The sequence below is a fragment of the Colletes gigas genome, unplaced genomic scaffold (assembly GCF_013123115.1).
Source record: "Colletes gigas isolate AHSC1104 unplaced genomic scaffold, ASM1312311v1 Colletes_gigas_Sc00003, whole genome shotgun sequence".
Lineage (NCBI taxonomy): Eukaryota > Metazoa > Arthropoda > Insecta > Hymenoptera > Colletidae > Colletes > Colletes gigas.
The window spans coordinates 1,774,761-1,791,212 of record NW_025106632.1 but is presented as its reverse complement, the minus strand read 5'-3'; the positions used below and the strand labels follow the sequence as shown (position 1 = coordinate 1,791,212).

Below are 16,452 nucleotides of genomic sequence, written 5' to 3'. Positions count from 1 at the left end.
TCTGACTCGAATGTGGTATAGGAAATTTGATATAATTTAATTTCAATCATTTCTTGCATTTGGAAGTGAAATATTGTATACAAAAGTGGCTATCGTCGTGAAAAATTTTTAAAATTGAATGGAAAACGAATTGTTGTAATTTTTAATTTTTATTCTCACTCGAATGTGGAATAGAAAATGTTATATAATTTAATTTGAATCATTTCTTCCATTTAAATTGAAATATTATACATGAAAGTGAGCATCGTCATGAAAAATCGCAAAGAAATTTTTTAAATCAAATGGAAAATGAATTTTATAATTTTTAATTTTTATTCCCACTTGAACGTGGTTTGGAACATTTTATATAATTTAATTTGAATTATTTTTGTCATGTAAAAGTGAAATATTGCAATTTATATACAAAATTGTGTATCGAATGGAGTTTTAGGTGAGTCAGGTGACCCCAATGTGTGTCACGATATATTTATTCCCATTTTTATTATTTACAAGCAAGTGTACCGGTATTATTTCGTCAATTTTGTCACTCTAGGCAACTCTTGGACATTTAAGATTAGAGTACCACCATTTCATCGTAGTTTTTGGACGTACAATAATTACGACAAAGTGAGTAATTACGAGTAGTACTTTTAAACGCGAGAAATAATTGACAGTAGGCTTCACGAAATTTATTGTCCAAGTTTGTGCGTGGATAAACGTATGCAAATTGAAAAACTTGTTTTTTCACTGCTGTCAACGGTCGGCGCATTTAACGTGGAAATAATAGCACGCAATTGTCGATATAATGCGTCGAGGTATTTGTTTTTTGCTTTTAGAAATGATTAGTCGAATCCTGAGAAGTTATTGAACGTACTGGAATTCTGAAAAATTATCGTTCGATACTTTCTGATCACGAAACAAAAATTTTTCTAGAATATTTACAACAAAAATCGTGTTGTTAATTTATCTAGCATTATCAGTACAATACTCGTAGAAATATTTGACAAAAATCCCTTTGATAGTTTGAGAAAAAGTATGTCGACTTGTTTGACGCTAAAAAAAAAAAATTATGCCTATTAAGATTAGTTCGTATAGTGGAACCAACTGAATCTCGAGATAATTTAGAAACTCGAAACGTTTGAGTTTAAATTCAATTTAAATGGATCCAACGTTCCAAAAAAAAAAGAAATTCGAATTTTTCCAAGAGCACAATTGATATACTCGATGTATTGTTCGAATAAATATTTCGTAACTAGGTTCTATATATTCTAATCAACGAAAGAGTCGAAGAGTTTCGTAAGAAAACAGTTTCAATTGCTCGAAACTGGTAACAGTTGGTCAAAATGAAATGCAGCGTCGAATTGCATTTACTTTGCGCGGCGTGTCTTACTCGTAAAATATTCTCGAGTTCGAGGTCTTTAAACGCAACCTTAAAACACATTTTCTGTCTTTTTCTATACCTGTTGCGTAACAACGATCCTTTAAACGGATCTTACACGACCGTGGCAAAAGTTATTCACATATCGATGTTAGAAAATTCACTATTAACGAAACGAGTTCAACGAATTAACTTACTTTGGAAAAAAAAACTAATATTAACAGAATAATAAATGCTACTTATTTACAAAATATCTTACGATTCTATACTGTTGTAAAATATTTCTAATTTAACCCTTTGTACTCCGAGAGTATTCGTTAACATGAACGATTAGCAATACCAAATTAAATTTTGTGTTTTCTAAAAATAAAAAAATATTCTTCTTTCCACAAACGTGTATACGAATACTTATAATTTAAATTTTATTTATATATTTTCTAAATTCAGTTTATGTCGTCTTAAATGAAACTTTAATCGAGCTATGGTACTGTATTATGTTTGTCGCCATAGCGGCGCCAGTGGAGTTCAAAGGGTTAAGTATGGGTGTCTTTTAGTCGGTTCGAAACCACGTGATCCAGTATTTATTTTGAACATCACTAAAACCTTTTGAATGTTTAAATATTCTTAGAGAATAAATAAATATTTATTAGCGAAAACTAAGAAAGGAAATTTGACGTCACGTGATACAGTATTTATTTTGAATATTTCTAACACCTTTCCTAAAATTCTGAATGTTTTTTTTATTATTTTTATTCATAAATAGATACTCATTACTGAGGAGGAATAAAATCAATTTGACGCCACGTGATCCAATTTTGATTTTGAATATTTCTAAAACTTTTCCTAAAATTTTGAACGTATTAATAGTTTTATTAAAAAATAAATACTCATTATTGAGAAGGAATAATGTCAATTTGACACCATGTGATCCAGTATTTATTTTAAATATTGCCAAAACTTTTTCAATGTTTTAATATTCTTAGAAAAAAAATAAATATTTATCAGTGAAAAGTAACAAAGCAAATTTGACTCCAAGTGATGCAGTATTTATTTTGAATATTTCTAACACCTTTCCTAACATTCTGAATGTTTTATTATTTTTATTCAAAAATAGATACAGTAATTAATAACACCCCCTATAACACGGTAGATTGGTTTCGCGTTATAGGAAAACGCGTTGTACGAGAATGATTCACGTTTAACTTTCCTCGTTAAAGGAGGGTTTAAATCGAATATTAAGGAAAAACTATGTTACGAACGAAATATGTGCGTTTTATTAAAATCAAACTAAGAACATTTTAAGTAAAAAACTTATACATATATGTAAGTAAAAAACAACGAACGCGAAATTGATTATGAACTGTACAAATCTGTACAAATATACAGTGGGAAATCCCCGCGTTATATGGGGGAAAACACGCGTTACACGGGGGACTTGAAAACGCGTTATAAGAGTACCGTGTTATGGGGGGGGATTACTGTACTCGTTACTGAGAAGGAATAAAGTCAATTTGACGCCTCGTGATCCAGTATTTATTTTAAATATTTCTAACATTTTTTCTAAAATTCTGAATGTTTTATTATTTCTATTAAAAAAATAAATATTGATTACTGAGAAGGAATAAAGTCAATTTTACTCCACATGATCCAGTATTTATTTTAAATATTGCCAAAATCTTTCCAACATTTTAACACTTTTATTAAAACAGTAAATATTTATTTCTGAGAAAGAATAAAGCCAATTTGAAAGCACGTGAGCCACTATTTATATTGAATATTTCTAAAATTTTGAGCGTTTTAATATTTGTATAAAATAAATAAATATTTGTTACTGTGAAGGAGTAAAGGATTTCTCGAGGTTTATTCACGTATCGAACAATTACATTTATTTTCTTGGTCCAACTATGTTAGGCGTAATCGACGTTGTGGCTGTTGCGATAACTATGCGACTGAACACCGTTCTTTAACGTGGCTCGTTCGTCTGATTTAAATCTCTATGATACAATTACACGTTTGTTCTTACATCGTACGTTGATGGGCATACACGTCGGACACATACACATCCGTCATTCCCAAAGGTATCGCGAATATTACGCGAACCCATCGTTTCCTAAACTTTCTCTAAACACACATACACGTATCCCTTACAATATCAATATATAAACATCTATATAATTAAACATCTATTTCCCTTTTTCTGTTTTTCTTTTTTTGGTACGTTGGTTTCTCGTATCAGGATGGTCTCGTAAGCTTCGAGCAAGCATACTTCTTGGGAACAGTTTTATCACAACGAGGAAATTTTAATTAGGGCTACTGATCGAAAATTCTTTAAATATAGTTAAACTCTGGTATCTCATATTCTAACTTAATTTGACGCACGAAATACAGTAAATATTATTTTCAAGAGATTATAATTTTATAGTTAAAAAAAAAAATTGTATAGAAACTTTTCTAAACAACGAATTCAACAAGCACGAATCATCTTATGAAGAACACGCGCGTATAAATTTTCTGAAAACCCATTTTTTTTTTTTTTTAATTGTGATTAAATTTATTTGGCGCATAAACACTGGTTTCAATGAATCGACTGCTTCGAACGTCTTAAATTTTAAGATAGACGATAGTTATTTGTTTGCACACTCGATATACATTCAATTACATCGTACAGAGATGTTTTATACGTTCACAACGAGTATACGTTACTTAGTTAACAGTTATAATATTAAGTAAGACGAACGTACTGATATACCGTTACACGATACCTTTTTAGTCCGTAATACTATTTGGAAAATGGTAAAAAATTTTCGTTTACGTCGGGCGAACGAATCCCGCGCATCGAAAACATCGTTTTCCCCGTTTTCGATCGAAAGAAAAATCATCCTCTTAATTAACAATGGCTGATATCGAGAAGCTTTTTAATTTACCTTAGTTCCAAGTTTTAGCAAATGAGATCATTGCGCTTACATTCCTATTTCCTCGACGTTAAGTGTTAAATTTTTAATTCTAGTGTGGTGGATCGGCTAGTTACGGTCCTGGGCAGTCGTAGCGCCACGCGGCGGACAGCGACAGAGTGAGTGTGTCGCGAGCGAGTCGAGGAATCGCCACGAGGCGAGCCAATTCTTTTTTTTTCTAATTCATATACCAATATTAAACTATTTATTCACTACGCAAGCTACGACTGAGTTATTTCAGACACTACAATGGTTATAGGTTTTATTTCTCTCATGGCAATATTCATATCAACGAGATTTCTGCTTCACGCGTATGAATCATCATTGTTGTTCGATCTTGCGATAATTATAAATGTTCGATGTCCCTGTCCCCCGTTAAACGATTAATTTGGGGCAATGTGCTATAAAATTTTTGAAAATCCACTATCAAATTACATTTCTAGAAATGCTTTCGATCGATTCCCTACGTGTTTAGAAATAACGATGCTAACTAGAAATTAACCCTGTCTGCCTTGTATTCGTTTACCTTTTTCTACAAACATGGACCATTCGATTGCAAAGTTATAGAAATTCTTTGCTCTTCCCTCCACTCTCTACTTTCACGCGACTTTTCACGATTCGAATACACAATTTGTATCGATCAGAGTGCAATTTTGGTTTCGTAGAAGACATATCGGTGACGTTCTAAATTATTCCATAGATTTTGTCGATTATTTTTACTACGTTTCACGATCACCAAACTAATTTTATCTCTATTTCACGTTAACCATAACAAATCATAATCCATAAGAATATTTTCGATCGAATGTAGTGCTTTTATAAATTTTTATCATCGAAGTCTTAATATTAACAACAGGTTTTGTTAAACAACGAAACTGTGCAATTAACGTTGCAATATATATTATAATTACATTTCAGTTCTTTGTGAATAATTGCAATTATTTAAGAAATACATGGAGAAAAAATTGTGCATGAATTTGTTTACTCTTTGAATGTTTCTGGACCGCGAGACGCCCGCCATTTTGAATAACGCCGCGTCCAACGAAGTCGACAAAATTTACGGGATAATCGTTCCGCAAACGTGGACCATTCGATTGCAAAGTTATAGAAATTCTTTGCTCTTCCTTCCACTCTCTACTTTCACGCGACTTTTCACGATTCGAATACACAATTTGTATCGATCAGAGTGCAATTTTGGTTTCGTAGAAGACATATCGGTGACGTTCTAAATTATTCCATAGATTTTGTCGATTATTTTTACTACGTTTCACGATCACCAAACTAATTTTATCTCTATTTCACGTTAACCATAACAAATCATAATCCATAAGAATATTTTCGATCGAATGTAGTGCTTTTATAAATTTTTATCATCCAAGTCTTAATATTAACAACAGGTTTTGTTAAACAACGAAACTGTGCAATTAACGTTGCAATATACATTATAATTACATTTCAGTTCTTTGTGAATAATTGCAATTATTTAAGAAATACATGGAGAAAAAATTGTGCATGAATTTGTTTACTCTTTGAATGTTTCTGGACCGCGAGACGCCCGCCATTTTGAATAACGTCGCGTCCAACGAAGTCGACAAAATTTACGGGATAATACGGCTCATTTCGCAAACGTGGTCGAAGTCCTAAGAACATTGACGATCGAAAACAAAAGAACATTTGCAAAACAAGGAATAAATTTTTAATCGAAATTCTACCGAGATACAATTAATCATCTTAATTCTGTTTTTCTATGTACAATTATAGAGAGCGACGTGCTACGAATCAAAATATCTGTACAATCATAACAACAACAACAACAATAACAACAATAGTACGATAATACCTAGTCTCTGTTCGAAGAAGAAAAGAAGAAGAAATCGATTCAACGATTTCTCGGAATTGCTTACAAACCTAATATTGCTAAACGGTGATGATATTAAAGAATAATTAACATGCACACGTATAAACGATACAAACACATATGTTTATCGATTCTCGAAGATAGATATTCTCGTCGTGTGATTCTCGTTACGGTAATTATTTATAAAATGAAATCGTTTTCCACGACAGCCTTTTCGAAATAACGCTACCGGCTACCAAACGTAATTATATCAACATTAAATATTTAGCTATAGTTAATTACATTTATTTATAAGTATATATGTATATATAGAATTCATATACATGTATATTAAAGTATCGACAAAGGAGACGAAATCTATAGTAAAAAGAGTCGTATGAAATCGAACAGGCTTAAGAAATACGAAGCTGAATATCATCAACAGATGGTTCATTTATCACAAATTAATATTTGCCTCTCGGTTCCTATGATTCGCTCGAATTAAATATTGCCTGTGTCGTCGTTTTCTCTTGGTCGTAAAATTCATTACGAAAACTATATTCGTTTCGTATTTAACAATTTTTTAAGAAATTTAAGAGTATTTAAACAATGCATGGAATAGAATTCTCCAAATTGCAACGGAGTTTAATTTCATTAATAATAAAAATAATTTTTATTGATGATGTTGACGATAGATTTTTAACCAGAGTATAAAAAAAATGGTACAAACTCCTGTTTATGTTGCTACTGTGCAACGACGAGAAGTTGGCTAGCATGTCTGACCAGCTTCAGTATAATCTCCTATAGATCGAAGGAGATCTGTGAGAAGTAGATTACACTATAAGTGGTCAGACTCGGTTGGTAACTTCTGATCTCTGCACAGTAGATCTGCTCAGAGTAAGAATATCGAGGCATTAAAAATCGTTTTGAGATACTCTAAATATCACGTAAGTATTATCGATTTATTTATAGTGATCAGTCGATGCTTAGTTGTATTTATAAATGATTTAAGTCCTTTCGCGAAAGCTGCATAAGAATTTTATAGAAAAAATGAATTACAGACCGGAGGTAACAGACGAGCAAATAAACGTAGGCGTCACGAATCTCCGTTATCGAAATCATCGGACTCCGAGAGGATCAAGAAGAAAATCGAAAGGGAAATACGATCGTCAGAGTGGTCCACGTATCACAAGTTACCTTCTTCCGTTCGATCAGCGTATGTTCCTATTCAGGTAATCAATAGCATCTCGCGTGTTATAATCTCGTGACTCTTATCGCCTTCGGAGGGGGGTGATGTTACTTTATCGGTTACCGACAATGCAGTTCTCTGCTCCGACTTGGGGTACACTTATCGAGAGAGGGTCTAGAAATGGTCCGTGATTCACGTCGAGTCCAACACACCGCCGGCAAGTTTGGTCGCGTACAAATTCAGTGCCTGAAAAATCAAGAGAACATCAACCGTGTGCTTCCGTCGGTAAAGTAATTTCCGTTCGCCTGTGAGTTTGTTGAAAACAGAGGTTTTGGATCGACAGAAAACTAGTTTACGAATGAATTTAATAATTTTGAGCCAGCCATTTTGGTTGCAGCCACTTCAATAGTGTTTTTCGAAGGAATCGTGAATGGTAAGCAATTCTTTTCGTTCAAATTGGTACGAACGTAGGCGACGCCATTGCATTTCCTCCATTAATGCATTGGCGCCGGACAACGCTAATTTTGACGAGGTAAAAAAATAAGTATTGACTTGAATTTGAATTAAATGTAAGCAATTCTTTTCGTCCAAAGTGGTACGAACGTGGACGACGCCATTGCATTTCCTTCATTAATGCATTGGCGCCGGACCACGCTAATTTTGACGAGGTATAGATCAATTGAGGTTAGATAACGATAGAGCAATAGTTAGATAACAATTGAATTTAAGTTAGATGTAAATAATTCCTTAGAGAGGATGAGAAATGGAGAAAAATGATTTTTAATGGTAAAATTGGATGAAGCAAATGACCTTGTAGATGAAGGCATATTGTTCTTTCGTCTGCACAGCCCCAGCACGATCCCGTCTGATAGTGTAAACGACCCTTGGCACGTCCACAGTCCTCGTAATCTCATATTGTCTAATACCTAGGTCAAGAGCTATTAGAGTCCCCGTGCGTCCAGTGCCGGGACTACAATGTACCACAATGGGTCCGGGGCCCCCTCTCTGAAGAGCCCTCGCCTCCAGGAGCACAGCTATCAAGCCAGCCCCGTCAGACTGTGCGCCGTTCACAGGCCACAAATACCAAATATGATACACTTCTCGGAACGTATTGTTTTCCAAATTCTGAAAACAAAATCCACGCGTTAGTTTGAACATATAATCGTTACGCATGATATTAAAAAGAGAGAAATTTTTAGTGACAATATACAGGGCGTTAGTTTAAGGAAAATGTTTCGTAATCTGTTATTCGACGCTTCTTAATTTACAAAATGATTCACGATGAGCTGATCGGTATATATCGTTGCTGTTTTGATATAAATTTGTATCAGGCATGGGCGTATCTGAATTATGTCAACTGATTGTGACACGCGTCAAACCCATGGAAAATAATAAAAAATAAATTATAGTATCGATCAAGTTTTAGGTTAGGTAACACAAATGGTGGCCATTTTTTTTTTAAATTTAATTTATCGTACCTAACCTTTGAAATCGACGACACGAATGGAATATTAGGATTCTGAGGCGCCATTTTGGAAGACTTTGCGTTAGGAATGTTCAGAAACTTGTCCCTTACTTTTAAGTGAAGCGTTGAAATGGCATATTTCTCTTTGGTTTCTCTCTTCTTCAGAGTCACTTGGAAGTCACCGTACAACCGGTGACAATCGGTTATTTCCGAGGGTGGAATGTACTCCGTACACTTTTCCACCCCGTTTTCAACGAGATCGGTTAACATGATGATCACTTTGCACTGTTGTTCCCAGATCATCCTCCAAAAGTCGGTGATGGTCGACTCCATTGGCGCTTGGCAAGCTATGTAGTACCTCATTGCATTCTTCGGCCCCTGAAAAATATTAATCCTCTAAAATTTCACGAAACAACCCCCTTTTATTTAATACAATAAATTGCTTTTTCTTGTCACAGTGGGTGTTCGGCCAAACCCTGGGGAAAATTTTAATGAGGGATTCTAGAGGCCAAAATAAGACGAAAATCAAGAATACCAATTTGTTGATGGAGGCTTCGTTAAAAAGTTATAGAAACATTTCCGGCCACACGGTATATTTTCGGTAAAGAATTTTTTTCTCGAAAATGGTTAGGATTTCAAGGATATATCTATTGACCAAAAATGATTGCAATTGACCCCTGCAATCGAAAATAATTTTTTCAAAACGATTCGAAATTTTTTTTCCCCGTCGAAATATTTCACACCTTCTCGAATTTTTTTCTCGAAAGTACGTAGGAATTTGAGGATATGTGTAATAACCAAAAATGATTGTAATTGACCCCCACAACTGAAAATAATTTTTCCAAAACGATTCGAAATTTTTTTTTCCGTCGAAAAATTTCACACCTTACCGAATTTTTTTCTAGAAAGTGGGTAGGATTTCGAGGATATGTCTATTGACCAAAAATGATTGTAATTGATCCCTGCAATCGAAAATCATTTTTCCAGAGTGGTTTGAAACTTTTAAATTTCGTCGAAAAATTTAGGCACCTACTCCCTGTCGATATTTCTTAAAAATTCGTTTCTGATGTTTAATAATTTTGTTTGACGCCCTACGGAAAAGTTGTCTAATACTTTTTTGTAGCTACCCATGAGCACTATTACAAAAAAAAATTTCATTGAAATATATTTTCTATTATAGGAGTTATGGTCGTTGGAAGAATTGGACCCTTTTTATAGGGTTTTTCTCATTTTACGGATTCAAGAAACAACTTTTCGGATATTTTTGAAATTTCCACATATTCTCCATCAAAATACGCGTAGTTTGCCTTTTGAAACATTAAAATCGCCCAACCCCTTCAGAAGTTATGACGTTTTAAAAATACGCTTGAAATTTTGGGGTGACATTTCTGGCCTGAAATTATATTTTCGGTAAGGAATTTTTTTCTCCAAAGTGCGTAGGATTTCGGGGGTATGTGTAATGACCAAAAATGATTGTAATTGACCCCTGCAACCGAAAATAATTTTTCCAAAACGATTCGACATTTTTTTTTTCGTCGAAAAATTTCACACCTTCTCGAATTTTTTTCTAGAAAGTGAGTAGGAATTCGGGGGTATGTCTATTCACCAAAAATGATTGCAATTGACCCCCGCAAACGAAAATAATTTTTCCAGAACGATTCGAAATATTTTAATTTTGCCGAAAAATGCCACACATTCTCGAATTTTTTTCTCGAAAGTGAGTAGGATTTCGGGGATATGTCTATTCACAAAAAATGATTGTAATCGACCCCCGCAACCAAAAATAATTTTTCCAGAACGATTTGAAATTGTTGAATTTAATTGTTATTAACTTTTTAACGAAGCCTCCATCAACAAATTGGTATTCTTGTTTTTCGTCTTATTTTGTCCTCTAGAAGCCCCCATTAAAATTGTTTATGTATATTTTTAACTGTATATTCCAATACGAACAAATTATTTAAAATCAAAACATCGCAGAGACCATTTTTAAAAAATGTTTACATCGTAAACCTTCGATTATCGCACAATGTACATCGATTTTCTATATGCAACCGCATTTACATCGAAAAGAACTCTCAATTGTTACGTGCAACGTTATCGTTGTTATTAATTTCATCGACAATTTGAAATCGATGCCCGAACATAATTCGCGTATTTCAAAGGGAATTGGTTTCAGTTCGAATCAATTAATTATGCATACTAAGCACGTTATGCCCGAGGTACGATATTTATCGATATTATCGATTAACGAGGCTCTGTTAATTACAACTGGTCAATGCGCTTTGGCACACACGATCCACCCCGATGCTTAAATACCGATTAATCGAAGCACGCGTTGAAACGTTTAAAATAGAATATTTCGAGAATATTCATAATTTTGAACGGTATTAGTTTAACGCGTAAATTCCCAATCGAGCGTTTAATGTTCCGGATTGATAGAATCGCGACCGACAATGTCGTTACGAGAATAATAACAGGATAATTGATTGATTTAAGAACGATCAATTACCATTCCCGGTGTTATGAGGCCATTATTTAAAGTTCGTAATCGTTCGGTGGTAACACGTGTTAACGTTCGTCCCGCTTCCGTGTATTGCTGTGCTTGGATATTATGCAATAGGCATTCGTATTCTTCGTAATGCATTATGCAACATCCTTTTCTCATGCGGACAAAACGCTGCGTTAACTCTTACCTGTGCTATGGGATCATTCAAGATACATTGACGCGCTTCGTTAACTGCACGTTTCGACCGCATAAAGGGTTCATCTGCATTCATAGCCCCGAAACAAATAAAATTGCTATACCTCTTACTGTTACTCTTGATTTAAAAAAAAAAAAAACAACGCTGTTCATACACCTATTTTATTCCTGTACTTCTATTTTCTATATTAAAAATTTATATTTTCTGTTCTACGTTAAATGCAAAAATAAATAAAATATGATTTCATTTCAAAGTTGTGAAAAAAAAAATAAATAACAGTGGGGATTCGAACCTGCTACCTACAGCTTCCTAGTTAACTGCTTTACCGACTTATCCAAAACTTATTTTGCTCAAAATTGTTAAATAACTCAATTACTCGGTGCATATGAAATTTTAAATCAAAATATCTCGAAAACGAAGATCCATTGTGATGAAACTTATCAGAGTATTTTGATGCTATATATGTACTATAACTTGCACCTGATATCGTTGCAAAAGTAATTTTCATTACCGTAGAGTCCCCTTGCAAGTTGAATTTCGATTTTAAATTGAAATTTGAGGGGAAACGAAGGGTTTTTAGTGGATAGAAACGTTCTGATGCTTACCCTGACGTAACTGGCGTTAATGTACTCCGTGAGAGGATTGTTGTTCATCTTCTGGAGAGGCACCCTCGTCTCCGGAAGCGGTATCACGTTCGCGTATCTATTCTTCACCTCCGCCCCGAGTGGCAGCTCGTCGATTTTCGCCGAAACTTGCGGAATACCAGAGAATTCCTCGTTGATCGCGTTAGTGTCGTTACAGAAAGATGAAAGCCCGGCAAAATTCAAGGGGTGGGACGGTATGGCGCTCTGCAACCAGGACACATCGTTCGCAGAAACATCCTTTTCGAAGCTTTTATCGCTACGCTAATCGAGTTACTTCACCGCTTTTACCGCGCCGCTAGCCCATCCTACGCCTCCAAACTCGATTTTCGCGATTGGTTTTAAAGTTGTTAGCACGGTTTGACAAATGTAAACGACGGGGGCCCCTACGATGCGTTCAACCCCAACCGTTCTGAATTTTAAACAGTTAATTAACCCCTAAGTGAGGATTTAAATTTCCCGCGCTTCTTCTTTTGCAGTTATCGCCATTTTCTATCTGTCATGGCGTCGATGGACTTGTGAATTTATGATTTCACTATATGTATATAAAATATATTACGAAACCCTAAAAACGTTTGTCGAAATGAAACCTAATTTTCAAGAAATTCGAGTTTGAATTTACCGCGTGTCTTGTCTGGGATGAACGCCATTTTGAATTTGTCGTGACAATATATTACGAAACCCTAAAACCGTTTGTCGAAATGAAATCTAATTTTTTCAAGGAATTCGAGTTCGAATTTGCCGCATCTCTTGGCTGGAATGAACGCCATTTTGAATTTGTCGTCGTGGGACTTGTAAACTTATGGTTGGACAATATATCACGAAACTCTAAAAGCGTTCATCGAAATGAATCCTAATTTTCAAGGAATTCTAGTTTGAATTCCCCGCGCTTCTTGTTTTGCAGTCACCGCCATTTTGTATCTGTCATGGCGTCGATGGTGTGGACTTGTGAACTTATAGTTTGACAATATATTATGAAACCCTAAAAACGTTTGTCCAAATGAAATTTTTAAGGAATTCGAGTTTGAATTTGTCGTGTCTCTTGTCTGGAATGAACGCCATTTTGAATTTGTCGTCGAGGAACTTGTGAATTTATGGTTTGACAATATATCACGAAACCCTAAAAGCGTTCGTCGAAATGAAACCTAATTTTCAAGGAACCTGAGTTTGAATTTGCCGCGTTTCTTCGTCTGGGATGAACGCCATTTTGAATTTGTCGTCGTGAGGCTTGTGAACTTACAATCTGACAATATTACGATATATTCTTGCAAATCTATTGAAACTTGCACGTAATTTAACGAGATGCTATACTCGAAACATTTCAAAACTGTTTATACCAAGAAAAAAAGTAATTAATAGCTATAGCTGACATTTTGAAGGTTAAGAACTTCTCATAGGGGAAATTGTACGCGTTTCGAACCAATCGAGCTATAACAATATCGCAAAAATGTAACTAAGAATCATAATTAAGCGTTTCAAGCAATTCTTGGCAAAATTTGAACAAATACTAATTTAATTTACATTAGGCCACGAGTTGTTAATTAGCACGAGGGAATTGTACTACTTTACAAAACTGGAGTGAATTTACAACGCAAGCATAATATAATATTTACATTACTATTGCACAAAAATAAAGCAAACACTACGAAGATGTAATTTATAGTAATTTACCTGCACGATTAACTTATATTTACAAGAACGAATTAAACGAATGCTATAAACAGAAGAAACATTGGAAAGCAAAATGTTACTATTGTAACAATATGTTAATATTGAATAATAATACATCTATGACATCGTTCTTACATTATTATCAGATATTTTACTAAGACAACCTTGATATTATAATCTGAAAACATGTCTATCCGTTTGAAAGTTCAATTACAGATTTCTAATTCATAAATAATTAGAATTGCACATTAAATTTGACATGGAAACCATTAAATTCTGGCTACCATTTAATAGTTGGCCATTTAAAGGGATCAGAAATAAATCATCGACACGTTCACTGTCCGATCTCTCAGAGGCGTATCTAATAACGTGGTGATATGACCCATATACGGGTCACAGACAGTGAACGTGTTATCGATAAGAAAATAATGGCTGGAAATGATGAAAAAAACCGATCGAGACTTACCGAATCCTCGAAAGTCGGATTCCCATAGCTTCTTTTCGAAGATCTGGCCACGCCTTTGCGTCTCACGCTGTTGTACGCGGAAACGCTGTCGACGCTATAGGCGTCCAAGGATACCGGTCGACATCGTTCGCCGTAGTTGAACCTCGTTTGCCTTTTCCTCATTATAAACTGTAAATAGTTTCATACGTGATTCGTAAACGTTCTGTTCGCAACAATTCAACGCGAACGATCTCCGTTTCGCGTATTAATCGTTTCAGAGGCGTTGTAACGCGTCTCAAAGTAAAAACACTACTAAATTCACAGCGATGGTCGAATCGTAAACAGGGTCGACACGTTCGACGATGCAAATTATCAAGCTCCAAGCACCCGGGAAAACGAAACAATGCAACAAAGTTCAGCGACGTGAGGCGAGTGTGCAAAAGCTGTATTCTTGAACTCGAAACATTTCTTCGCGTGTCTATCGTTTTAGTTTCTTTAGTGCAAACAACCACGCTGTATTTCTATTTTCTATTTTTTTTAATAACACCATTTATCTTCCGTTTTTTAAATAAACGCGCTGTAATCGTCGATAGTTGTAGCGTTAAATGAAACATCCAGGACGGTAGAAAGGTTCGAGAGGGCGAACGCGACGATGGAAAGAATTTGTTCCGCGAGCCAGACAGCCTGACGAGAGTCTGCAAGAATCGCAGAAAGCAATATACGTTACAAACTCGTGTTTCGCGTGTTGCGACATCATCCGAACGAATAACGACGCTGCATCCCGTTATTTCACGCTGCTTGTCCCTGCATCGAGGACGAACAATACCGAAACCGTCGTGGATCCGTGGAACGGAGCCTCGACGGGAGAAACACGTCTCGAGGAACGATTTCAACACCGGTGGGGCCCCGCGTACATGGAATACGCAAGGCAGAAACCAATGAAGCGGCGATCGTCGCACGATCTAATCGCCGATTCAAGGACGAGCGTTGTACCTTTTATTCGCTGCAAGCGTCCAAGTGCATCGCGTTTCTTCCCGTCGCCGGCTAAACCGCAAAACGATCGCCGTTTTCTGAAGGATTATCACGCTCGACGAGGGAGATTTTTTTTACGTACCGCGATCGAACCGATACGCCTGTATCCACGTTTTCCTTTCTCCTTTTCGCGACGAGGGCATAATAGGACGTTTAATAATAACGATGACGACGACGCCGCACCGTGCACGGCGACATTTTTGCTGGATACGATTTGCAAACAGACGGAAATCCCTTTCGAAACGAGATCAATTGCAAAATAGACGCGAGTTTTATTTGTGGCGTCGATGGCGGGACTTGTGACTTACGATTTGACGATATCACGGACGAGGTATGTATATGGAATACGCGTAGTTTGCTTTTTGAAATATTAGAATTCTTCAATTCGTCCGAGAGTTATGAATTTTTAAACGTAAGCGTACGAGGAAACATTTTTCGCCACACGTTATATTTTTGGTAAAGAATTTTTTTTCTCGCAAATGTGTAGGATTTCGGGTGTATGTGTATTCACCAAAAATGATTGTAATTAACTCCTGCAACCGAAAACAATTTTTTCAGAACGATTTGAAATTTCTTTTTTTCGTCAAAAAATTTCGGTGTGTGTAAGTGATTTGCCGTTTTTATCAGGAAAATAAAAACTGTTTGTAACAGGAAAAACGGAAATGGTAATAACTATGGGTGATAGTTTTCCAATCAATCGAACTATAACAATTACTTCTTACGAAAACAATCTGTAACAGCATGTGCGGATGTTGAAAGCAGAGAAAAACGAAAACAATAATACACGCCATCGACCATAACTAAAAGATATTTTCTTTGATAATTGAAATATTGTTTTGTCAAATTTCGTTACATCGTTCCCGGGCCAACAAAAGCGATACAACACGAGACGCAAACACATTTATTTATCATTCGTTGTTACGTACACTGGGAGTAAATCACAAGTGTGGACGGATGGATACGTAACACCATACGAAATGAGCTTAATGCATGTACGACGTGGCCTTTCAGAGAACATAGATTTTTGCGGACCTGCGCATCTAAATTTTCTTTCATTAGTTCCTTCCTTGAACAATACTATTTCGTGACGACAGGTGCTATTTCGTAAGCGTGCAGTGAACAATAACAGATCTCGTCGAAAATGTGTTCGTGAAAAATCTTT

The 16,452-nt window shown here is 35.5% G+C and overlaps 1 protein-coding gene across 5 annotated transcripts in view; it reads right to left on the bottom strand.

Moving 5' to 3' along the window:
* Positions 1–5,191: 5,191 nt before the first annotated feature.
* LOC122404971 overlaps positions 5,192–16,452 on the bottom strand; it is a 69,104-nt gene continuing 57,843 nt past the window's right edge. For all 5 annotated transcript variants that reach the window (XM_043409408.1, XM_043409406.1, XM_043409407.1 and 2 more), the window contains 5 exons: positions 14,280–14,447; positions 12,107–12,349; positions 8,911–9,177; positions 8,145–8,459; positions 5,192–7,580 (listed from right to left, as the gene is read on the bottom strand). In XM_043409408.1, the coding sequence (XP_043265343.1) occupies positions 7,527–7,580; positions 8,145–8,459; positions 8,911–9,177; positions 12,107–12,349; positions 14,280–14,447 (1,047 nt within the window). In that variant the 3' untranslated portion in view covers positions 5,192–7,526. The remainder of the gene's footprint in view (positions 7,581–8,144; positions 8,460–8,910; positions 9,178–12,106; positions 12,350–14,279; positions 14,448–16,452) is intronic.